The 26,482-nt window shown below is 40.2% G+C and overlaps 2 protein-coding genes across 39 annotated transcripts in view; one reads left to right on the forward strand and one right to left on the reverse strand.

Annotated features, from left to right (window-relative positions):
• The window catches only part of PTPN13 (protein tyrosine phosphatase non-receptor type 13), a 204,841-nt gene extending 203,405 nt beyond the window's left edge, over nucleotides 1-1,436 (forward strand). For 14 of the 17 annotated variants that reach the window (XM_027600519.2, XM_027600517.2, XM_027600522.2 and 11 more), the window contains one exon: nucleotides 715-1,010. In XM_027600519.2, coding sequence (XP_027456320.2) covers nucleotides 715-810 — 96 coding nt within the window. In that variant the 3' untranslated portion in view covers nucleotides 811-1,010. Of the gene's footprint in view, nucleotides 1-714 lie in introns of all 17 variants that reach the window. The other 3 variants (XM_027600513.2, XM_027600528.2, XM_027600529.2) reach the window with 1 other exon arrangement.
• A 674-nt stretch (nucleotides 1,437-2,110) lies between these two features.
• The window catches only part of SLC10A6 (solute carrier family 10 member 6), a 56,971-nt gene continuing 32,599 nt past the window's right edge, over nucleotides 2,111-26,482 (reverse strand). For 11 of the 22 annotated variants that reach the window (XM_027599418.1, XM_027599415.1, XM_027599417.1 and 8 more), the window contains 7 exons: nucleotides 20,606-20,724; nucleotides 18,974-19,062; nucleotides 16,273-16,448; nucleotides 13,245-13,402; nucleotides 8,634-8,844; nucleotides 4,662-4,691; nucleotides 2,111-2,366 (listed from right to left, as the gene is read on the reverse strand). In XM_027599418.1, the coding sequence (XP_027455219.1) occupies nucleotides 4,682-4,691; nucleotides 8,634-8,844; nucleotides 13,245-13,402; nucleotides 16,273-16,448; nucleotides 18,974-19,062; nucleotides 20,606-20,724 (763 nt within the window). In that variant the 3' untranslated portion in view covers nucleotides 2,111-2,366; nucleotides 4,662-4,681. Of the gene's footprint in view, nucleotides 2,367-4,661; nucleotides 4,749-6,827; nucleotides 8,389-8,633; nucleotides 8,845-11,789; nucleotides 12,037-13,244; nucleotides 13,403-16,272; nucleotides 16,449-18,973; nucleotides 19,063-20,605; nucleotides 20,725-26,482 lie in introns of those variants that run through there. The other 11 variants (XM_027599412.1, XM_027599413.1, XR_003520883.1 and 8 more) reach the window with 11 other exon arrangements.

Genomic DNA, 26,482 nt, shown 5'->3' on the forward strand with positions numbered 1-26,482 from the left:
TGTTTTAAGCAACAGTCTCATATTCTTCAGGCCAAGCACATGTGTGCAGGCACGAACACTCACATACACCCGACCATTTTAAATGAAATTCAACTGTAGTTAGTATTTTACTACTTTCCATTTAGTATGTTGTGAATTTTTTCTGTCTACCTTCAGACTCATTAATTCCTTGCAAAGTATAACAAGAAAACTCAGATCTCTGCACCATCAACTTAACAGAGAGTAATTTCATTTTCTAAAAACTTTGATTTCCATATTCTTTTGTTCCAAATATTTAAAGAGTATTATTTTTGTGTAGCTTCTTGGGTATTTCTTGACATTTCAAAACACCAAGATGAATTCAATAAATCTAGAGGAAATTTTGTAGGAAGTTTATTTTTCCACTATAAAAGCTAATCATATTACCAAAGCACAGAAATAAACGTGTCCTACCACAGACAATTTCAGTTAGAACTCTGGGATATTTCTGCCTGCCCACTCACTCACCCCCAAGGCTTTGCCCCTCCTCATTTTGTCAATCTGATTTCAGTTTCTTATCATTTTTATGACACTGCACAATTCTATATTCCTGCTTCTTTATATTAAACATTATCACAAAATTTTTCCATATTTTCAAAATTACTCATTTTATATATATATATTTCATATTATACATCTAGAGTCTTCTCTCTCTCTCTTTCTCTCTCTCTCTCTCTCTCTCTCTCTTTGCCATAGGATCAATATATTTTCTGCTATCAAGTCATCCTTTATGTGCTGACACGTCTTCAAGCTGAGGAAGAGCAAAAAGAACAGCCAGAGCTTCTGAAATAACATGAAAAGAACAGCCTCCTGGATGCTTTTTCATCTTGCTCCCAACCTCCAACAGGTGTTCCTGTTCTCTGCTTAAAATAAAGATCACAGGGCAGCAAGTCCATACGATATTATTATGCTTATTCTCCTCTACCTTAGAGGGGCATTCTTCACAACAATAAATAATGTTGAAATGCTGTATTCTTACAGCTACTTTAACCTGTGATAATTTAAAAATTTTTAACACTAACGGAACAGTGCAGATCTTAGGGATGATTAAGGCAGCATTTGATTATAGTTGATGTTACAAGGACATGCTGAGTCTATTTTTGATGTACCAATCTTGTTTATAGCAAAATTCTTTCCCAGTATTTTAATAGAGTTATTTTATAGGGGATACTTGAAACCAGTATTTAAGCTTTAAATGACAGTAATATTGGCATAGAAAAGAAGTAGTAAATGTTTACTGTATCAGTTTCTAATGTTTACTATATAGAATTTCCTGTAATATATTTATATACTTTTTCACGAAAATGGAGTTACCAGATACATTTGTAACTGCATAATGTTTATGTATCATCTCACTTTGTAAATAAAAATACATCTTAAAAATACGAACAAGGCAAAGTGTGTGCAAATTAAACATTTTCAGCTGTGTGTTCTTTCTATTTTTTTTTTAAGTAGGCTCCACCCCCAGTGTGGAGCCCAACTCAACCCAACTTGAACTCAAAACCCTGAGATCAATACCTGAGCTGAGCTCAGGAGTCGGACGCTTAACTGACTCAGCCACCCAGATGCCCCTTCAGTGTATTATTTCCTTTTTTTTAAAATTTTTTATTTAAATTCAATTTAGTTAATATATGCTGTATTATTAGTTTCAGGGGTAGAACCTAGTGATTCATCAATTGCATATAACACCCAGTGCTCATTCCATCAAGTGCCCTCCTTAATGCCCCCCGTCACCCAGTTACCCCCCCCCCCCACCGCCCCTCAGTGTGTTACTTCTTAACAACACCCAGGCCCCTGGGGAAGCAAGAACTTTTGGACCCCAACTTCCCATCTCCCCACTTGGTCCCAGTAGTGCCAGCCACAGGGCCCAAGAATATTGTTGGAAACCCTGGTAGACCTTCAGGATCTGACATGAGGGTCCTGTACTGACCAACAGTAGCTAAGACATTCAGTCTCCCTGCCTTCTGCCTCAGTGTGAGTACTGTGCCTGATAATATAAATCAGAATACTTTCAAGTTCTAATTGTAGTAAAACTGAGGCTATCTAAGCTGACAAGGGGTAATCAAAAGAAAACAACACCACATTTCCAGGGAGGTTATATTTGGTTCTGCCTGAGGAGAAAGAGATCTGCCTCAAAGAGCCGCATCTGAGTCTCCGCACTGACAGCATTTCCCTCAGTCCTCATTCCGCCGGCGGTTTTCCACTCCACCACGAGTGATGCCACGGCGAAACCCGGGAGGCTGCCTGATTCGTCCTCATGGGACTAACCACATGGAACTGGTACACTTGAATCTCTCATCTCACCCGCGTGCAACAACTTGCGAGACCCCAGTCCTGAGTATCAGGCGCTGTTTGGGAGAGAAGACGTCAGTAAACACACACAGCCCCACAGCCATACGTTTGACTCCCCACCTGGTCCGAAGTAGCTTCAAATCTGGTAAGAGAAGCATCACCACCCCCGTTCCTACTTCAGCCAGAACAGTTTTTACAGATTGCATTGTAGCTGAACATTTCATTTGAAAAAGGTGCCTTTTGCTTTAAAGGATATTTGGAAACCTCTGTTCTGAGCGTGTTGGAATCCTGAGTCCTTGTTTTCCTGTCACAAGCACAGGAAACCAGGCCAGCAGGGCTCTGGGAGCCAGTACAGCTGGAGGTGATTAGCTCTCATCTGCAGTCAACAACAGAGATGGGAGAGGGGAAAGCTGAAGGAGGATCCTTTTTCTGGAAAGAATGTAGCTAGGAAATGGAAACTGTGGCAAGAAAATGTGGTTTCAGTTTAGGACCCCTGAATGGAAACTTCATCATAGCAAACATGTTACCACCCTCATCTGGGACCTGGCTCCACTACCATGGAATGGAATGAGACATTGGCTAGGGCCACTCTGGTTAGAAAGTGCATGGCGCTTGCATGGTAAGGCAGACCACTGAGCCAGAGTGACACATGGAGGTACTCAAATGTCAAATGAATGGATAAATACAACATGGTTCTTAACACACATTATAAGTACTATAAAATATACACCAGAAGATGTAACAGCTAAAAACATAATAGAAGCTCGTGTACCTAATAGTTCTGGCCAGGTGAACAGCCCAGCAAGATAGCTCTCTCTCCAATTTTCAGGGACCCAGGCTGATGGAGGTTCTATAATCAACACACAACTTCCAAGGTCATCCTGGGAATTGTCTTCATTCCCCCAGCCAGAAAGGGGAAAGAGCATAGAGAACCACCTGTGGGGGATTTTATGAGCTAGGCAGGCATAGAAGCAAAGCATATCATTGCCACTCATTCCATCAGCAAGAACTGGCCAAACCGTGCCCCTCAGTGCAAGGAAGCTGGGAAACGAGTTGGCCAAAACAGCTGTTTGCCCGTGACAACTCTGTGCTACAGAAGGGGAAGCATAAATCCTGATGGAATCTATTTCTAAAACTGAAGTGATGTGTTGTAAAAGAATGGCATCTTTTTTTTTTTAAGATTTTATTTATTTGAGACAGAAGGAGAGCAGAAGGGGGGAGAAGAGGCAGAGGCAGAGGGAGAGGGAGAAGGAAGCTCCCCACTGAGCAGAGCTTAAGGTGGGGCTCGATCCCAGGACCCCAGGACCATGACCCAAGTCGAAGCTAGATGCCCAACCGACTGAGCCACCCAGGTGCCCCAAAAGAATGGTGTCTTAAGTATAGTCCTAAGCATTGCAGGATTAGAAACAGCATTTATCCCCAAATCAAAACTTGGGTAAGTGCCATTAATAAAAATATTAATGAATTATCATGTTTTAAAGGAGAAAAATGGCTTTTGAGAAAAAAATCAGGTGTTCACATCTGTGGTTCCAGATAGCCTGCTAGATCTCTTGCTTTTAAAATGACTAGTTATCTAAATGCAATGTGATAGATCCAAGAAGTTAAAAGAACAACTAGCCAAGGGGCGCCTGAGTGGCTCAGCCGTTAAGCATCTGCCTTCGCCTCAGGTCATGATCCCAGGGTCCTGGGATCAAGCCCCGTATTGGGCTCCCTGCTCGGCGGGGGGCCTGTTTCTCCCTCTCCCTCTGCCCCTGCTTGTGTTCCCTCTCTTGCTGTGTCTGTCAAATAAATAAATAAAATCTTTAAAAAAAAAAAAAAAAACTCGCCGAAGTTATCCTCTGGTGATAGATACCTTGACTTTTAGAGAATGTGTTCCTATTTTACGTAATTCAGAAAGATTCAAGGTACTTTGTTATGGTGGAGATAAATGTAACAAATTATGCATTACCCTGCATAATATTTTAAACCCAATGCAAATTATATTAATTTGGAATTGCATTTGGCTACAAGTTGCCAAAAACTAACCAAATGGGCTTCTACAAATCAGAGATTTCTTTCCCTAAGAAAACAAATTCAAAAGCACGCAGTTGCTGGGGTTGGTTCTACAGTTCAAGAATGTCAACAGAGGGGTGCCTGGGTGGCTCAGTCATTAAGCGTCTGCCGTCGGCTCAGGTCATGGTCCCAGGGTCCTGGGATTGAGCCCCGCATTGGGCTCCCTGCTCAGCAGGAAGCCTGCTTCTCCCTCCCACTCCCCCTGCTTGTGTTCCCTCTCTCACTGTCTCTCTGTCAAATAAATAAATAAAATCTTAAAAAAAAAAAAGTCAACAGATACATAATTATTCTGGCCTTACCTTCACTGAAAATGGCTGCTTCAGCTCCAGCTATTAGATCCACATTCCAGGAAGGAAATAAGATTGACAAGGAGAAAGGGTCAGTGCCTGGGGCAAAAAAGCAAAATTTTCCAGAAATCACAAGCAGATTTCCCCACTTCTATCTTATTAGCAAGAACTGTGTCACATAGCCATCTCTAACTTCAAGAAAGCTATTTTTAGCTATTCATGTTGCTATCCTGAACAAAATCTTGGTTCTGTTAATAAGGGCAAAAGAAACAGTAGATATAGGACAGCAGCATGTACCTTTCCATTTCTGCCAGTTTCCACCATTTCTTAGTGGCTAACACTGTGTCAATCTTTTGATCTTCCTGACCCCAGTAATATCTGAATTTATTACTGTTGAAAAGTCACAGACAGGAAGTATTTGAAAGTAGTCTTCAGCTTCATGAAGACTACATATTTTTATCCATTTTATCCACCCAAAATGAAGTATACTCTAGAGGTCATGCTAAGCAAACTCTCAGGACACTTACTCATAAACTATGTTGCCAAGTTTTTAACTTAGCTCTATCCTGCAGAATGAGTAATTCAGGTGGGGCTCCTCCAGGTGGGCAAAGCGCACAGGCTGGTCAGAAGGTTGCTTAAAGGCTAAAATATGATTCATTGGGGCGCCTGGGTGGCTCAGTCAGTTAAGCATCTGCCTTTGGCTCAGGTCATGATCCCAGGGTCCTGGGATGGAGCCCCATTTCGTGCTCTCTGCTCAGTAGGGAGCCTGCTTCTCCTCCTCCCTCTGCCCCCCCCCCCCCGGCTCGTGCTCATTCTCTTTCGCTTTCTCTCAAATAAATAAAATCATTTTTTTAAAAAATGATTCATTAAACTGGATTAGGCTGAACTCCCCTTTGTACTCCAGGATGAATTGTAGCTGCACAAGGAAGGGAACAGTTCATGCTTAATGAGCACGTCTCACACATCGTACCAAGTGTTTTCTACTCTCAGGGTGTTCAGGATTGAATGTTACCACCCTTTTTAAGAGAGGAAACAAGTTCAGAGGGACTGTCACTTGCCCCATGTTGCCCAAATAACAGCTGGAATTCAATTAGAAGTCGGCCTAACTTCAACCCACAACTCCCAAGGAGTCCTAACTCTTTTTTTTTTTTAAGATTTTTTTTTATTTATTTGACAGAGAGACACAGCGAGAGAGGGAACACAAGCAGGTTGAGTGGGAGAGGGAGAAGCAGGCTTCCCGCGGAGCAGGGAGCCCGATGCGGGACTCGATCTCAGGACCCTGGGATCATGACCTGAGCCGAAGGCAGTCGCTTAACTGAGCCACCCAGGCGCCCCCATGAACCCATGATTATTTAGATCAGTGAGACAATTTATTTAGTTAGAGCTTTTTTTATTTTTCTTGTTCAGCTGCATTCTTCATGCTAAAGATAATGTGTAGCCTCCAGGACAACTTGACTCTGTCCAGTTCTCAGTAACACGTTTACAAAGCGCTCCTGGAGATGACAGTTTTCTGACAGGACTACCTTCAAACCCTTACATTGATTTGTGTTGTGACTGTCTTAAAGGATGGTTTTTAGTGGTCTTGTCCCCAGACCTGTCCTGACTGTGGTAAATAATGACAATGTACTTGAGGTTTTCAGAACAGAGGATTGGATTTCACCACTTCGTGTTAGGTGCCTATTTAGAGAAAAATTTAGAAATTCATTTTTTATGGATTCTTTAAAATTCATGTTAATGCTCATTTTAGAACTGGGAATTTCTGTTAATGCCCAACTCCGCTGACTGCTCATCGCAGGGATCTATTCCCACTAGACTATGAACCCTGCCAGCAGGAACTCTTCCTGCGTGTTACCACTGCATGTCCTATGGGCCTATACACAGCACAGACTAGCTTCTCGGCACATAAACATTCATCAGGTAGATAAATGGGAATCCTCAAGTAATAAAGCAGCAGTTGAGAATTAACAAACACGTCACAATCTGCATAGTTCTTTTCCATAGAAATAATACTTGTGACACCTAATGGGGCTCTTTCTGTACTACCACAAAGTCGTTCTTGTCATGAAAATACCACGATAATCATTATCTTTTTTTTTAAGATTTTATTTATTTGACAGAGAGAGCACAAGTAGGCAGAGAGGCAAGCAGAGGGAGGAGAAGCAGGCTCCCCACTGAGCAGAGAGGCCCACATGGGGCTCGATCCCAGGACCCTGAGATAATGACCTGAGCTGAAGGCAGACGCCTAACCGTCTGAGCCACACAGGTGCCCCAATCATTATTATTATATTAACTCACAGGTTCTTGGGAATACTTACAAAATAAAATTGTAAAGCACTAAATCTCAGACAAAACACTTTCTTATACATTTCAAAACTTAAGAATAGAAAAATGGAACTAACTAGAATCCCACATTATATAGGAAGTTGTGTGAGAAAGGTGGCATTTCAAATCAGGAAAGATGAATGATTCAATATATGATGTTGGAACAATTAATTAACCATAAAAAGATTAGATTCTTAACACACCATACAAAAGCATGGATTCAAAATGGAATAAACATTTACATACTTAGTTCATAAAATTCATAGAAAAATATATGGGAAATATTTTTAATAATGTAAGAAGAGAGGGGGATGGGTTTTACCTACTGCCAGAAGTACACAAAGCAGAGAGTGAATATGTTGTGCAAACGCAAAACAGAACTTCCTGCAAATACATTCTCAAAAAAAATACTATCACAATTCATAATCCACACAAAAATATAAATATTCTAACATTTGACAGATATCAAGGTCAAAAAGCATTTTTTAAAAGACTAATAAAGCTGAATATGCAAAAAATACAAAACTTCTACATTGCAAAAGACAGAAAAAGAAAAGATAAAAGATTAAAAGTAGGTAAAATGTTGACAAAACAGGACAAATGGTCACTATTCGTAATGTGTTACAATGTATCAATCAAAAAGGAAAGACTACAATAGAAAGGCAAGCAAAGGACATGACTAGGCAAGTGATCATGAAAAATACTCTACTTCAGTCATAATTTTTTAAATGCAATCGTAAATGAGATATTTGCACAAATCAGAATTGACCATTCCTTAGACTGGTGCAGCTGTGGGAAGCCAGCCCCACTCAGACACTGCTATACATCATCAGACAGCAGCCTGTCCAACATTTTAATGTGAGGTTAGCCTGGCATTTCAAGTGGCAGGAAGTGATTCTCCAAAAATACTTGCACAACCATGTGGGTATTTGTAGCAGCATTATAATACCAATAAGTTCAAAGCTATCTAAATGTCCATGAATAAGGAATGGTTAAATAAATTACAGGCCTTCTATGCAAAGGAATACTTCTATGAAGCCACTGTTCAAAAGAATGAGGTAGATTAACAAAGACTGACATGTCAAGATTCTCCATAATAATGTCATTAAAAAGTGACTTATGAAACAGTATACCTGGAATGATCTCAATGTCTCTTAAAATAATATATAAACAAAAATTAGAAGGCTATACATGTGCCTATGATTAGAGAGTGAAAATACGGGGCATTCACATTTTAACCTCAAGTGGTCATTAATTCCCTCTACACTTTATTACATCTAGAATCCAAAAAGATTTCCAAGCCCTTAAAAAATAACATTCATTTCAGAAATGGCCACATTTTTTTATGAGAGCGTAGGCAGTAGGAGGTGACATCTAATCCGGAATGACTTCGCATAACAATGGGTGTTACTCTTCACTGCGTGGGAAGATAAGAACACACACAGCAGCCAGTAAATATATTGAGCAAACCCCCCAAAAAACTCCCTGAAATAGGTGAAATACATTCTCAAAAATGGATCCTATGACAATTCACAAACCACATGAAAATATAACTATTCAAATATTCCCATAGGCCCTGCCAATGAGATGCATGCATCAGCTCTGCACTGTCTTTACTGGCTGCTGAGTAAGACAGAGACCAGTCAGGCCAGCAACCCTTACTAGGTACTAGAAGAGATGTGGCTGGTTGACTCAAAAGCTGTGTGGCAATCCATTGGCACTGATGGCCCAGGAGTTACGGCAACTTCATTCACCTCCAAGAAAGCACCAGTCTCTTTGAGAGAAGTAGATTTCTTTTTATGGCAGCCTTCTGCACAACCTGTGTCCTTTTTTCTGTGTTCATTCTTCAATCTCCTCTTGTACATCTTGTATGCTAGGTGTTAAAACATACAAATATTGAAAAACCACTTTAGCAAAGACTATAATGTAGTACTTTGGAGCTCTGTTTGCTTTGGGTCACATATGTGTAAAAACACAAAAGTGAAGGGGAAAAAGAAAGGAAAAGAGATGGAAACTGGGGTTCTGGTTCAAAGACGGAACAGAAGTAGGGTGCCTGAGTGGCTCAGTTGGTTAAGCATCTGCCTTCAGCTCAGGTCATGATCCCGGGGGCCTGGGATTGAGTCCCACATCGGGCTCCCTGCTAAGCAGGGAGCCTGCTTCTTCCTCTGCTTCTGCCTCTCCCCTCTGCTCATGCTTGCATGCTCTCTCTCTCTCTCTCCTCTCTCAAATAAATAAAAGCTTTAAAAAAAAGAAGAAGAAGAAGGCAATATAACTAGATACTTAACTTACCTCCTCCCATAGACACACTAAATTCCTCTGGAAAAGAAACCCTAAAAACTGTCAGAACAACCCCATCACATCAGACAAAAGGGAAGGAAACCATGTGGAAGTGGGTGGGAAAGACTGAGATAAAATCTCACCATAAGCCCCACCCCAGACAGGGCCACCCACAATCGGGAGGGAACTCAAAACATAGAGCTTCTCCCTCAGAAGGAAAGGACTCAGATCAGGCACCCCAACTTTTAATATAGGCATCTGAGAGACAAGCCTCCAAAACATCTGGCTCTTAAGACCGATGGGTCTGGTACCCATGAGAACCACAGGGCTATGCAATGGAGGAACTGCAAACCAACTCACCTGCCCTAGGGCTCAGCCCAGGAGCAGCCCTTTGAAAAGTGCCCAGAACTTTATGTAGAAGAGACTCATTTCTTCATTTTACAGCATCAAACTGAGGGGCAGGAAAAGAAATAGACATCTAGGTCCAGGAAGAGAGTTCCATAATAAGACAAACTCAGACAGCCACATCAAGACATATTATAATTAAAATGTCAAAAGTTAAAGGCAAGGGGAGAATCATAAAAAGCAGCAAGAGAAAAACAACTTGTATACAGGGGAAACCCCTAAGGCTATTTGCAGATTTTTCAGCAGAAACTTTGCAGGCCAAAAGGCGTGGCATGATACATTCAAAGTGCTGAAAGGAAAAAACTACCAACCAGAAACACTCTACTCAGCAAAGTTATCATTCAGAAGTGGAGGTGAAATAAAGAGTTTTCCAGACAAGCAAAAGCTAAAGGAGTTAATCAACACTTACAAGACACGTTAAAGGGACTTCTTTAAGCTGAAAAGAAAGGGCGCTAACTAATAATGAGAAAACATATGAAAGTATAAATCTCACTGGTAAAGATAAACATACATAAAAGTAATGAATTAATCACTTATAGAGCTAGTATGAAGGTTATGAAGGTTAAAAGACAAAAGTTGTAAAAATAATCATAACCACAATAATTAGGTAAGAAATATACAAAATAAAAAGATATAAAATGTGACCTCAAAAAAAATGTGACCTCAAAAACATAAAACATGGAAGGGGGTTAAAATGTAGGGCTTTTGAATATGTTCAAAATTAGGCTGTTATCAACTTAAAATAGATTGTTATAAATATAAGTTGTTATATGTAAGCCTCATGGTAACCACCAAACAGAAATCTATAGTAGATACACAAAAGAGGAGGAAGGAGTCTAAGCATACCACTAAAGAAAGTCATCAAACCACAGAGGAAGAGAACAGAAAAGAAGAAAGGAACAGAAGAAAGGAAGTACAAAAGAGCCAGAAAACAATGAATGTCAATGTCAGTAAGTGCATACCTATCAATAATTACTTTAAATGTAAATGGACTAAATTCTCCAAACAAAAGACAGAGAGTAGCTGAATGGATTGAAAAACAAGACCCATTTCTATGCTGCCCACAAGAGACTCACGTCAGGTGTAAGGACACACACAGACTGAAGGTGAAGGGATAGAGAAAATGTTTCATGCAAGTGGAAACCAAAAGAAAGCTGGGGTAGATATACTCATAGCAAACAAAATATATTTTAAAACAAATTGTAGAGAGATAAGGGCATTACCTAATGATAAAGGAGTCAATCCAAAAAGAGTATATAACATTTATAAATATATATGCACACAACATAGGAACACCTAAATATATAAAGCAAATCTTAACAGACCTAAAGGGAGAAATTATCAGCAATACAATAATAATATGGGACTTTGACACCCCATTTACATCAATGGATAGAACGTCCAGACAGAAAATCAATAAGGAAACATTGGCCTTGAATGACACATGGGCTTAACAAATATATATGGAACATTCCATCCAAAAGCAACAGAATACATATTCTTTTCAAGAGCTCATGGAACAGTCTCCAGGATAGATCATATGCTAGGCTACAAAACAAGTCTTAACAAATTTGAGAAGATCTAAAATCATAGCTAGCATTTTTTCTGACCCCAATGGTATGAAACTACAAATCAACTGCAAGAAGAAAACTGGAAAATTCACAAATATGTGCAGACTAAACAACAGGCTACTGAACAACCAATGGGTCAACAAAGAAATCAGAAGTGAAACAAAACACCTGAGACAAACAAAAATGGAAATACAACATACCAAAACCAAGCTCATGGAGATAGAGAATAGATAAGTGGTTGCCCGCAGCTGGGGAGTAGACGGTATCAGTGAAGGGGAGTCAAAAGGTACAAACTTCCATTTATAAAATACATAAGTTATGGGGGTGCAATGTGCAGCACAGTGACTGTAGTTGATAATACCATATTATATAGTTGAAAGTTGCTAAAAGAATAAATCTTAAAAGTTCTCATCACAAAGAAAAAAAAAATCTCTACATATGGGGCAGATGTGAACTGGACTTACTGTGGTGATCATTTCATAATATATATAAATACAAATCATTTGTTGTATACCTGAAACTAATATAATGTTGTATGTCAATTATACTTCAATAAAAAAAAAGAGGAAACTATGGAGCAAAATAACTCAATGTATCAAAATGGCTATTTCTATCTTGGAATGGACCATTTGTGATTGAGGTCACTGACAGCTCACCCATTCATTCCTTCAGGCCACTGGTGGCTCATCTACTCAGTCAGTCAGCCAACAACACCTGTGGAGGGCTTGCTTGCTAGGAGTCAGGTGCTCTCCTCCTAAGTGCTGGGAAGTAGCTGGGAACAAGCCAGACATGTTCCTTGCCTCACAATCTCACTAAGGAGAAGAAATTAAAACTTGGATCTAAGACCAGGGAGTTTTATTCTGCTAAGATTTCTCTTATTTTGTGGTAAAATTAAACCCCAAGTATTCCTTATGTTGATTATTATACCAGCAATCAGTATCTAATCAGTTATATCAGTAACATTGAGTATAACTCAGACCCTGTTTCCTGATAACAGTGAAAATTACAATGGTCCAAGATTAAAATATTTGTGTGTGTGTACATATTGAAGTCTTTTTAAAAAAAGATTTATGGGGGCGCCTGGGTGGCTCAGCCATTAAGTGTCTGCCTTCGGCTCAGGTCATGATCCCAGGGTCCTGGGATTGGGCCCCGCATCGGGCTCCCTGCTCCGCAGGGAAGCCTGCGTCTCCCCCTCCCACTCCCCCTGCTTGTGTTCCTGCTCTTGCTATCTCTCTCTCTGTCAAATATAAATAAAATATAAAAAAATAAAAAATAAATAAATAATAATAAATAAATAAAGATTTATGTATTTACTTGAGGGGGTATGGGCAGAGGGAGAGAATCTTCAAGCAGACTCCCCGCTGAGTGCAGAGCCTGATACAGGGCTCTATCTCACTACCCATGAGACCACAACCTGAGCCGAAACCAAGAGACGCTTAACCCACTGAGCCACCCAGGTTCCCCTACTGATAACTTTTTTAATTTACTTTCTGTGAACCCATCTAGTGACGGACTCTAAAAATGATGTATATTTGGCTGTATGGATTGGTATATATCCCATATATATAATATATATGTATACAAATATGTATTTCAGGACCTGTGTATGTTTCATATTTCATAGTTGTAAAATATTTTACAACCATTCAGCACAATTCTTAGTCACAGAAGCATTGTGAAATAACGTGGCATTTGGAAGGCCTCATGGCTCTTGAAGAAACATAACAAATGTCATTTTGAAGATAAATTATTGCTCATGGAGACGTATCAAGTCCTAGAATCCAAGTTCTAATAGTGCACTGTTTTTTGTGAAGCACGTTTGTTTATAAGCTTACTTTCACATATTTTTAATATTTTGCTATGGAAACAAAGGAACTTGTTTGTGCACTTTATTTTCCCCAGAAATGTCAAGCTAACAATGTATCCCAAGAGTAGCACATGCATGTTCAGATTGAAAAAGAAGTTAATAAATTGGGTTGACAGTTTTCAATCAAATCTGCCCAATTGGGGCTCTCCTTACCTGCAACAATGAGAAATCCGTCCAACAGCTGGAAGAGTCCATAGGCAAGTGGGAAGCTAAGCATCTGGACCAACTGCTTGGCAGTGAAAGACAGCTGGAGCATGGTGACGCACATCTGAATATTCTGAGCTCCAGTTTCTAAGGAAATTGTCCTGCACCTACCAGTGAAAACATTTTTCAAGAGTTACTAGCAATAAGAACATTCTTAAATTTTTCTCTTCTATATAGCAGTAAATGTAAGCTATGAGCTTAGGCCACTAAAAATGTTTACTCATTTAATAATTATTTGCTGAGTATGCCTGCTTTGTAGTGGTCTAATGGGAGGCACTTCAGAACAGGACCCTAGGAACCCTGCCCTAGGAATCTGGGTGGAAAGACAAGATATACACACAGGAAAGGTCCAGTAACAACACAAGACAAAATATGATCGAGGGTCAGGGAGCTACTATAGAAATTCAGAAAAGTGGCATAAATGGTTAGAAAAGGCTTCACAGAGGCAGAGGCAGATGAAACAGTGATGTTGGGAGGGGCATTTAACGTGGGACAGTGGCTGCAATTAAGGTTCCAGGGACAGGTATGAGCTGTGCCTACTAGGAGGCAGTGCATATGCCGTGAGCCAATCTGTGTGGAGTGAGGGTTGGAGAGGAGAATGGAAAGGTGAATTCAAGATATGAAATACTATAAACTACACAACATTCAAGGTAAACACAAAAACCCTAAATGAAAACCAATATCTAAAACCAAATGTCTAAAACTGGTGAAACAGTTTAGGAACACAATTTTTCTACTTTCTACTTTTCTGTATTTTATTGGTTTTCCAATTGCAAACAAAAGAGAAAGAGATAAACCTCACTTGAAAAAGAAAAATCAGGAGGGATTAAAAGGAAGACATAGGCAGGATGTTGGGGGCTGGGTTGAGCAGGTTCATCCGTCTCCAGTTCATAAAGGGGGTCTTCAGCTTTCTATAGATGGAAGAGAAGAGAGGGAAGAGGTGTTTCAGAACATAAACCAACATCTCTAGGCAAGCTGGTTTGGAATGTGGAGGTAACAAGGGGAAGTATAATGTGGGAATGAAAATATGGGTCCAGGGCAAGTTCTGCATCCCTTATTTTATATCTACGTACTCTCTTGCTTGCTATGCTTTCTTTAGCCCACTCTCCTTTCAGACCCCTGTCAATTATTTGAATAAGCAGCAAAGCTGGATCTCACACCTGGACTTATTCACAAGGCAAATGCGGTATCTCAATCCTGATCCTTCTTAAGCCAGCAGGTGTGGAAAAAACAAGATTGTTAACTACATTTTGCCATAGGGATACTTTCTTTCCAGATCCAATTATATTTCAACCACTCAACAGTCTGTTAGTCTGTCCTAATTATTGCCTTTGCAAACAAACCCCGGTTCAAATCCTAACTCCCCTACATTCCGGCTCTATGAACTTGATCACGTTACTTAATGTCTTGAAGGATTTGCTTATCTGTAGAATGAGGGTACAAATAGTAAATACTTCTCAGGCTTGTAGTAAAAAGTAAATGAGATACAATAGGCAGAGCCTTACCCAGTACCTGGGATAATCCTAAATGTTCCCCAAGTAGATGAGAAAGAGATTTCCTCCACAAAATAAAAATCAAAATAATCAAAATGCATACTACTTTCTATTCTTTTACTTAAATCTATCTTTTAAGCTTTTTCATTTCCCAAACTTCACCTTTGAAGTTCAACTACCTAGTTCACTTTTCTTCAATTATTTTTTGATTTTAGAAGTGGTGCATACTCATTGAAAAACTCAGGAAATATACCAAAAAACAATTAAGAGACTAAAATTACTCCTAATCCTACTACTCAAAATTAAACAATATTAGCATATGGTGTATTTCTTCCAGTATTCTTCCATGCATAAAATTCTTTTGCTTCCTTCCACAAAATGCGAATCAAAATGTATCCCTTTTTCTATTCTCTTTTAAATTTATCTTTTTAAAGATTTTATTGATTTATTTGAGAGAGAGAATGAGAGAGAGAGAGCGCATGAGAGGGGGGAGGGTCAGAGGGAGAAGCAGACTCCCTGCTGAGCAGGGAGCCCGATGCGGGACTCGATCCCGGGACTCCAGGACCATGACCTGAGCCGAAGGCAGTAGCCTAACCAACTGAGCCACCCAGGCGCCCCTTAAATTTATCTTTTAAGTATTTTCCAAAAGCATTGAAATTGGTGCATCATATTCTATCACATAGACACATCATGAATTAAGTATCTCACTATTGTTAGATATTTAATTGTTTCTATCTTTTATACTTATAAATAACACTGCAATTAACATCCTTGCACATCAATATCCGTGTGCTTATCTGAAAGTCCTAGCTTCAGGACAGATTTCTCGAAGTAAAATCACTGAGTGAACAGCTATAAATATTTATAAGGCTATTGATATGACTAAATTGCCTTCCAGTGAGTTTTTGCCAATTTATGTTCCCTCCAACATTATATGTTAATACTCATCTACAGACATAACAACATAGAGTATTATCATTTTTAATATTTCACAAATTTATAAATTATATGCCCCAACTTGTAATGATAATATTTCAGATAAATTCCTATCTTATTTCTCCAGTTTGTCCTTTCTCCTCTTGCCCCTTATAATTAGCACTTTTACAGAATTTGGCACAAACTGTGGATAAATGCTTAGTCTCTTGAATTTTGCTCATGCCCTGGAATGATCTCTATATTTAATGAAACCATCTCATCCCTATCTAATTACTAGAATAAGAAGAGAAATGTGTCCAGATTTCAACACATGGTGATAACACCCCAATCCTAATTTCACAGATTACAACTTCCCATCAATCTGGCCTTTGCTCTCATTTACATAAGAATTACCGTGATCTTTTCAACCTCTTCATGATGAGTTGTCCCGTGCCATCCGCCTTGTAAGTCAAAACTCTTAATGTCTCCTGACAGAGCCAGGCAGCAAAGCCTGCCAGTGGCCGACTGTTTATCCTCCTCAAAAAAGTGTAGGGATCATTTAACTGTACCTCTGCCAAGATTGGTGGGTAAGAAGTGCCAGCAGAAAGCCCGTGACATGGCCAATCAAAGGAAAGATGAAACTGATGGTCAGAAGAGTGATGTCTGAATTCCAAGATCCTTTTGCCAACACCACACCAGCAACTGCGACCACCAAAAGGAGGACCCCACCAACAATGGCCCCAATCTAAAGCAAACCAATAAAATAAGTACATGTAAACATCATGGTCTTTTAGGTCTATTTTGAAAAGTCCATCACTGCTCTAAGAAGCTGGGAACCTGGATGTTTTGGAACAAAGAGGGGACTTACCACCAAATCCAATCTCATTTTACAGAGAAGAAACTTAAGCTCCAAATTGGTCAACTGACTTCACTAAGTTGGAAATTGGTGAGGCTCAAGACAAATCTAAGCCTTATTTTATGATCAGTATTGTTTCCCTTGAAGTAGAGGATTTTGCCAGAAGGATTGGGTAGTGGAGTTTTTCATGGATAGGACAAATTACGAGACAAGTGAAATCTGACAATAAGCCTCCAGTACCCCTACACGTACTTCTTAGATCCTTCGCTGGTAACTTCTTGTCCGATGTCTGCCCTGCCTGGCCATCTGCCATCTCTTCCTACCACCCCGTCGACTGCCGATGGCTTCTTACTGCCTTGATCCCTTCCCCTATCTCCTCCAAGTGAAATGTACCCATTCTTTACTAGACAATCTGGGCTGACATTAATGTAACATAAGTACTGACAGATACCTCTTTCCTCCCCCAAATGAATACTGTTCTTCCTTTTGTTGTTCAACAAAAACAAGAAATCAACAAAAAAAGAATTCCCAATAGTGTGAGTTTTAGATCAGAGAGAAAGGAAGCCAGACCCAGAAGATTTGGGGAAAATTAGGACTTTGACAAGCTCCCATTCATACCATGTAGACAACAAAGTATACACCTAGTATGGCATCAACCGGATTTAAAATGATTCAAGGTGTGGAAGAAGGCGGTCACGGGGGACCAGAACAAAGCAAAAACAATCCAATGCACCATAGATGTGCTCCGGGATTATTTTTACTGCTCAACACAAAGACAGAGTGGGCCCCTGCTTAATGGGAAGATGCTAGAACACACAAAGAAGTCCTCTGTCAAAATCCCTCTTCGTCTTTCTATCAAAAAAGGATTTCAAAGTTAAAAATTCACCAAGAGCAATGTGTTCAGAAAATGTACCAGATCTAAAATTAAAAGAGGACCAAGAATAGAAAATGAAAATATATCAAAACAATGATTAAATTAGTCTAGTTTTTTCGTAAGGTGCTCCAGGATATTAATGCATATTATTAAATATTTTCTGCCACACATCTTATGAAACAGACAAAAGAAAGGGGTTTTAAATCGGCTCCTTACAGATAATAAAAGTCACTTACAGAAAATTTATCTGATTTCCCCATTGGCACCAAGGGACTAAGAGAGGATCTGGAAACACCAAAATTACTCTAACAAAATCGAGTACTTGATAGTACTTTATCAGAAATAGAGTATTTGAAAAGTAAGAGGTTCCCATGATCACACTCTGTCCTCTTGCTTTATAAACAAAATTACAGCGTACACAGCCACACTGGACATTTTCTCCTACTGAAATAACAGTCACCCACCCAGATGCAATCCAAACGCACAACATTTAAGCCTTCCTCCGGCTCTCTGCCTGCTTGTCAACCGCGCCTTCCCACTTCATGTCATGGAGGAATTGTGGGAGTTGCTCCCTCTTGTGCGGAAGCGAGACAGCAGCATCCATTTGTGCCGCCCTGGAGTGGTGGGCGGAGCCGGACGGCAAGAACCAAACCATAAACCCCAAGCTAAAACGAACTGAGATGTATTTGTTGAACCTCCAGTTAGCCCCAAACGTTTCTTTCTCTGTAAACGTAAAATAGAAGTAAAGCATCCTAACAATCTTCATAAAGCAGCACGTAACGCAACCTTACGTCTTCTAAAATGATACATAATCGGAAAAATTGAAAACACCCTAGGATGTTGACACCTTTTTTTGAGAGTGACTCAACATTTTTTAAAGCTATCCTTATATTTTTAAAAGTCGTTTTTAGATATCTTTAAAAGTTATTTTAGAGATCTTTTTAAGACAAGGACATGCGCTTGTCCCTGCAGCAGACAGAGGACAAGGCCGGGAAGTCAGGAGGCGGTAGGAGGGTCCAGTTGCTTCATCCCGTGGCCAGACTCCTCAGTGCATCCCGCACGCTTTCACGTGGTCAGCAGCCCTTGTTCGTGTGGACCAACTACAGCCTCGGAAGCTTCTCCGGGAATGCTTCTGAAAAACCGCCCTACTTTTGCATGAAACCACCCCTACTCTTCACCCTGGGGCCCCTGCCTGCACACCTGGCATTCACCTCGAGAGCACCTGTGTGGAGCCTGGTGCATGGATGGGCTCTGGGCTCTCTCTGGTCACACACCCCTTAGCTTTCCTGTCACTAAAGCAGGAGTCCCACACTCGCCAGTGTGTGCTAAGCCTCAGTGTGTGGGCCGATGGGAATGACAGAGCACCGCTGACAAGAGCGGAGGAAATATGGAGGATAGATCCAAAAGTGTAAGACATATAAGGAAAACTGCTGGGGGTGGGGCTGTATCCGACTGGCCCCTCTGTTCCAGTCATTGTCTCCGCCCGTCTTTCCAGTCTCTGCATCTAAGGATGCCTTAACCACCATGGGGAGCTGCTTACCTGGAGAATGATTTTGGATTGCTTAGGCCACCTGTAATTCACATAGATACCGAAGGCCACCGGTATGGTCAGGCACACAAGGGTGATTCCTGAAGAGAAGAAAACTCCATCAGACAGTATCCCCTCTCACCTGGACTTCCTGGTCCTCAACCATTTCTATTTCCATTAAATAAAGCCTTCACTTAAGGCTGCATTTTATTTCTGCATCCACCTCCAAACACAAAGAAAGACAAAAATCTTTGGAAGACAGTCTTTGAAGGGTATACATTATGACTGAATGCCACTATTCATGTCCCATCATTTCTCTCTCAAAAACCCTCTGACAATGACATGGAATTTTAGAGACAACCAGAAATGTAAAAATTAGAAAACAGGAGGAGTCTTCAAAATTCTTCGGTTGCTGTGCAGGGGGTCACCCCTCTATGAGCACAGCTATTATTTCCCCATTGGAAGCCAACGGATCATCTGTTTCACATAGTAAAGAATACCTATTGCAGATATAAAAACAGTGTCTGTTACACATACCAAAGCAATTTCTCATATTCTCCAAGTGTAGCCAGGTAACCCAAAGGTGGGTGGAGAAAAAAATGCCTTTTAATTAGCCCAAGTGAATAAAAGCACTGAAGGCAGCCTCAGCAGAGCAGAGATCCACTTGCTTCCAAATCTGACCAAATGCCTGCAAAACTGGCTGCAAAGTTATGAGTTGCTCATAATATGTTGAGCTTTAATTGTTTACAAGTGCCTTGTAGAATATATTACCAAAACAGGGTATGCAAACAACTTACTGATCAGAAAAAGTTGTGTATAAAATCATGATTTCTAAGATTTCACTCAAATTTTACAAAATCAATGGGATCCAGCTGTTATGGGAACATGGCTCTATTCATGTTTTTGAACTATGAGCCATGGGTTGCAAAGCCCTCCAAGTGATTACTTGAGACTCCAGACTGACGGTTTTAAGAATCATAGTTTCTGCCAATTCTCCAAAGACTCTGAGCAAAGGAGAATAACCAGATCATTTCCCCAAGGTTTTCTTCCAAGCCTAGTAAGTCGACTGAGATCTCTAGAAAAAGGGCAGAGTTTAATGAGAAATGACGATCTTGAAAGGAGATATGGAAGAAATATGGGTATGGTTGTGGCATGTGGATACGCTCTAGTAATCAAAAGGAATCATTCATGTTGGATCGGTAAAAATGTCAAGGCTCCCAGGCCATGTGAAGAGTGGAGTTGCGGGAAGTCAAGTCTCATTAGACCCACTGTGATCCAGTTAACCTTTGGATCATAACAAGACCAAAAGCTTTGTAGTGCATTGTATAAGCGTGTTTTTAATAAGTAACTTCTCTTTCTTTTCAAACAGGGACTCTTGTAAGGTTAAGAGCTTGGACTTTGCCATCAGATCCCAGAGTCAGAATTCCAGTTCTTCACTGATCAGCAGCACAAACTTGGTGAAGTTACTTAACTTCTCTCATCCTAAAAACCTAGGAAGTGGAACTGGTCATAGAATCTATATAGAAGTGTTGGAGAATTTGTTTATTTAAAAACCCACAGAGAGGACCCACATAACAAACCACAGCTATTATCATTCCCATCACCATTACTATTACTATTCCATTTCACAAGCCCAGTACAGACCTATGTTCTGATACGGGATGGTGAGATTCTGCTCGAGATTCCAGGACAAGGTGTAGAGATACAGGCAGAGCGGCATCATTCCCAGAGCGGCCACTGTGGAGCAGGTTGTCATAGTGATGCTGAAAGGGAAATTAAAATGATGCTTAAGAGGAGGAGTTTGAAGGACGCCTGGCTGGCTCAGTCGATGGAGCGTGCCAATCTTGATCTCAGGGTCGTGAGTTCAAGCCCCACACTGGGCATGGAGCCTACTTAAAAAAAAAAAAAAAAGAGGAAGAGTTTGAAATGATGGATTTAAGTCCTGACCAAAAGCAACCCCCAGGACACACCTTAGAGATTACGTTGGGTAAGTTACTTGAAGCTCACTCCTGTCTTGTTATTCAACAAATGATGGCTGTATTTGTGGTTTAGAAAAAGATTTCCAGCAATATTTGATGCTCATCCATTAATTCATGTTTATTTGAGAACCTATTTGTCCTCAATGTTCTGGTAGTATAAGGGCCTTTTCTTCTTTATACAGTTTTTTTCTATTGAGATATAATTCATAAACCATAAAATTCATTATTTTAAAGTGTTTTAATATATTCACAAGACTATGCAACATTCTCTATTTCTGTAATATTTTATCGCCCCAAAAAGAACCCCACCCCCCCATTAGCCATCGCTCCTCAGTCTCTTCTTTTCCTAGTCCCTGGCAACCAGTACCCCACTTTCTGTCTTTATACGATTTCCCATTCTGGACATTTCATATGAATACCATCATACAATATGTGGTCTTTTTTGTGTGTCTGACTTCTTTCACTTAGCATAATGTTTTTGAGCTTCATCCACATTTTAGCATGTATTAGTACGCCACTTTTTATGATTAATATTTCTTTTTTTTAAGATTTTATTTATTTATTTGACAGAGAGATAGAGATAGAGCACAAGTAGGCAGAGAGGCAGGCAGAGGGAGAGGGAGAAGCAGGCTCTCCACCGAGCAGGGAGCCTGACGTGGGGCTCAATCCCAGGACCCTGGGATCATGACCTGAGCCGAAGGCAGCCGCTGAACCGACTGAGCCACCCATATGATTGAGTAATATTTCCTTGCATGGATAGACCATGTTATTGCTGCCCTTCCACTAAGTGATAGACAGTTGAGGAGCTTCCACTTTTTGGCTATTATGAATAAAGCAGCTATGAATATTTGTGCACAATTTTTTGTGCAGACATATGAGTTCAATTCTCTCAGGTGGCTACGAGGAGTGGAATTGCTGGATCATAGCTGAACTTTCTGAGGAAATGCTATTTCCCAAGCAGCTGCACCATTTTACACAATTGCCATCAATATATGAAGGTGTTATGTTAAAAATGTTTGCATTAGGGGCGCCTGTGTGGCTTAGTCAGTTAAGCGTCTGACTCTTAGTTTCGGCTCAGGTCATGATCTCATGGGTCCTGGGATCAAGCCCCGAGGTGGGCTCCACACTCAGAGGCAGTCTGCTTAGATATTCTCTCCCTCTCATGCTTCCCCCACTCTCTCTCTCTCAAATAAATCTTTTTAAAAAATGTTTGCCTTTTAAAAAGTTTGCATAAATATTCATAAGGAATATTGGTCTGTAGTTTTCTGTTCCCATAATGTCTTTGTCTATTTTGCTACCAAGAGATGGGAATAGGGCAAATTTGCCACAAGGCTAAGCGTTTGCCCAGTGTGAAGTGTTATAAATATCTGTCAGAAGTTATCCAAATACCACATGCACCAAGATTCCCATGGATAGAAAAGGGACCCCACAGCACAGATTCTCAGACAGAACAAGATGGACAGAGCCAGAGAAGTTACAGAACCATAGCAAGAAAGAATTGATGTGGGATGCTAGACTCAATTAAAAGTTCTCTTTGAATTCTGATATTGTATAATCCCATGATTAGAAATAGGAATTGAAGTAGAGTGATGAGTTACAATAGAAAGTAAGATTTTTGGACTTCAAAATGGTGCTGTAGTTGACAATACTACTGGTCACTTAGCATCACTCTGGGGGGACACATTAGTTAGGGATGACAATAGGACATCCACCAGAAATATTCTGGGTAGGCAAAGGAAAACTCAGGACCACAGCTGCTGTCAGCACTAGATATACAAATCTGGCCATCTTGGGAAGTGAAATGTAAGTGCAGGAGCTGAATGAACCAAATCCAAACAGCCTGACAAGAGCCATTCCACACAGCTTTACCAGGAAAACAAATGAGAATAATCAGAACAGAGTTTTGGTCTTTGTTGAACAAAGCTGGAATCATTTCTGATAGACGATTCATTTCTCTTTGTCATGACTGAGATTGTCTCCAAGTGAAAAGGATAACCAATTTAGTACTGTGAGTCTTGAGGATTTGCAAGTACGTATTAGATAGGAGTAAAAATCCTTCAGTTCAGAACTTTTTCCTTTTTGCTCTTTTTTTTAAGAAGGGGGGAGGGGCAGAGGAAGAGGGAGGGAGAGAATCCTAAGCAGGCTCAGTGTGGCTCAGTGTGGAGCCCATGTGGGGCTCAATCTCATGACCCTGAAATCATGACTCATAAAGACTCTTGATCACTATACTTTTATTGCATCATACAGAATGTTATTGCTTCATAAATTTATAATATGTTGTTTCTATTTTTTCCAAATATACAAAGCCTTATTTTCTAAGTCTTTACATTTCTTAATTGAAGAACAGAACTTAGTCACACAGTAAAATGCATAGCTTTGGTGCAAGGAAGAAAGCATGCATAATGAGCAACCAGGGGTGTCGGGGAGAAAGGACCTTTTTTGCTCTGGACAGGGGTGAGGGAGGGAGCCACAGTGCGTATAGAGAAAGAGCAGAGGAGTGGATGGAGAGCTACGAGATCATGCTTCATGACAGCTGAGGAAAAAGAGCCCTCAAATGAAGGCTAAATGCCAACAGAAGATCAAAAAGGATGAGAACCCGAGAAGTCGATTTAGGACCATCCAATCTTGCCCCAGTTTTTTGTGCCTCCACCCCAGAACCATCCTTTCCTCCCCCACCTCCACTCCCAACTCCCAAGCTCGGGCTGTTCTTTGTCCCTCTCTAGGTGACGGAACAAGTAAAAGAGTGAATCAGTAAAATTAGGGGAAGTAGGTAAATGGAAATCAGGTATCCTTCAGGCCCATAAAATATTTTTTAATTGTGGAGGGAAATTACACAATCTGTCTAAGCACGTACAAACTGTTTCTAAACACTGTTAATGCTGCTCTATTTGACAAGGTGAGGCACATAGAGCATCACATAACACAACCCAGGGGTAGAGCAAGAGTTTATCCACCCTCCTGGAAACCTTGCAATATTCATTGAGTTCTCACAGCAAACCGCCTTGCACATAGTATACGCCCAGTCTGTGTCCGTGGCACAAATGGCCAAGAGACTGAGAGGCAAACCACCTCCCAGCCCACCGAGGGAGCCCATCTTTATGGGAGACTGTATAGCACTGCTCCCAGTCTGATTATTCAGGGGTTTTTCTATCATATTTTACATTGAGGGGCTTTGCTGTGAATATAGTATGATGCATACACTGGCATGGGGGTATCGAAGCATTTTCCGTCCAAACCTGGCTGGCCGTGGGCTTTTCCTTCCTCAGTGTGCAGTGTACCTCTCTGCACTTAGAATGTTCATCCTGGAAAAGCAGTTGGCATTGCCCTCCAGACATTTTTATTGGCATTACCTCATATATCATACCTTACACCAGTGCTTGTTTACCTATCGATGTGTGGCAGACTGACCAACGGTGAGTTGCTTGAGGGCAAGAACCTCATCGGCCTCGCCATTCCTAGGACCTGGCTGTCTCATGCTACGGCACATTGGAGGAGCTTATTAAATAATTACTGAATCAAAGAATGAACCAATGTGTCGATACACTGGTGTTAGGACAATGTTCTCTCTGCCTTCCTCATATGTCATGTATCTGCAGGTGAACCTTGAAAATCTTAGTGAAATAATCCCTTTACACTAAATTGCAATAGCAAACATCCCAACAGTAATCCCGAAAAACAGAGATTTTCTACTAAATAACTAAAATCATGCTTTTCCAAGTACAAATGTGAATACCATTTTAAGGAGCAAATATTTAGCTGATCGCTGCCCTCTTCGGAAATCCAGACTTAGGGGGCACCTGGGTGGATCAGTCGGTTTTAAGTGTCTGCTTTCGGCTCAAGTCATGATCTCAGGGTCCTGGGATTGAGTCCCCTGTGGGGTTCCCTCCTCAACAGGAGCCTGCTTCTCCCCCTCCCTCTGCTCCTCTCACCCCTCATGCTTTCTCTCTCTCTCTTCTCAAATAAATAAAATCTTCAAAATTTAAAAAAATAAAGTAATTCAGACTTAGGTAATTCACAAGTGATTGTATATTTCCCTTCTCTTATGTCTTTTAATCAGTCCTATTTTCTTTTTAGTTTTTTAAGTTTTTCTTTTACAAAGTCTTATTTTATAGTTGCTTGTTCCAATGAAGAGAGGCTTTTTCTTTGTTCTTTCTTTTTAAAGCAATCGCATATTACACCTTACTCTGCGGCTTGGTTGCTTTTTTTCTCCACTTAATCATAGATATCCCTTCAGGGCAATACATGTAGCTTAAACTCTTTCGCTTAAAGAATGCAGAGTATACCGTAATCTAAATATGCCATAATTTCTTAATCACTTCATTAATGATGAATAAATTGCTTTGAGTGCTTTTCCACTATAAACAAAGTTATGATAAACATTCTTATATGTATTTCACTTGAAATAATTCTTTTTTTAAAGATTTTATTTATCTCTTGGACAGAGACACAGCAAGAGAGGGAACACAAGCAGGGGGAGTGGGAGAGAGAGAAACAGGCTTCCCGTAGAGCAGGGAGCCCAATGCAGGGTGAAATAATTCTTTTATTTCTGTAGAATAGACTCCTGAAACTGGAATTGCCATGTCAAAGATCTGTTTTTTATTTTAATAGATGCCACCATATTATTTTCCAAAAAGATTGTTACATTTCACAATCTTGCCCACTACTGGATATGATCAATCTCTTTTAATTCTCATGAGAACATTGAAAAATACACCTGTTATTTTATTATACACTTGACTCTCACAAGAAAGCTTGTGCTTTATTTCATGTTTTCTGACCTCTTGGGTGTCCTCTGTAAACAGCTTTGTTCATCTGACTTTTTCTTCTCTACTTGTAGGAGTTCTTTTAAAATTAGAGTATGGATCATCGTGTATATTACAAATAGCTTCTTCAAACTTATTGTATATTTTTGACTATACTCATGGTTTTTGCCATAATAAATAATTAACACTGAGATATCTGTCCATTTTTTTAACGGCTTCTGAGTTTCTCTTGTTAAAGATTTCCTCCTACCCTAAGGGTATTAGAATGTTGCCCCCACTTCTTACTTTTTTATAGGTTGATTTTTTTATAGGTTGACATTTTATATTTATATTTTTACCTCATCTAACATTTATATTTTATATAGTAGAAGGTCTGAGGCTAATCTATTGTCTTCTTTTTTTTTTTAAAGATTTTATTTATTTGAGAGAGAGAGAATGAGAGATAGAGCGCATGAGAGGGGGGAGGGTCAGAGGGAGAAGCAGACTCCCCGCTGAGCAGGGAGCCCGATGCAGGACTCGATCCCAGGACTCCAGGATCATGACCTGAGCCGAAGGCAGTCGCTTAACCAACTGAGCCACCCAGGCGCCCTAATCTATTGTCTCCTATATTGAGGGGCAAGTATGGCAATACTAGTCACTAAATAATTTTCCACTAAATTGTAGTGCCAACCTCCTTATATGTTAAACATCCAAATGTATTAAAAATGTTTTTTCTAAGCGAATACCAGAGTTTTAATTACAGTGTTTTCACAGTGTGCTTTCACATATGATAGACCAAA

Source organism: Zalophus californianus, chromosome 2 (genome assembly GCF_009762305.2).
Source record: "Zalophus californianus isolate mZalCal1 chromosome 2, mZalCal1.pri.v2, whole genome shotgun sequence".
NCBI classification, from domain to species: domain Eukaryota; kingdom Metazoa; phylum Chordata; class Mammalia; order Carnivora; family Otariidae; genus Zalophus; species Zalophus californianus.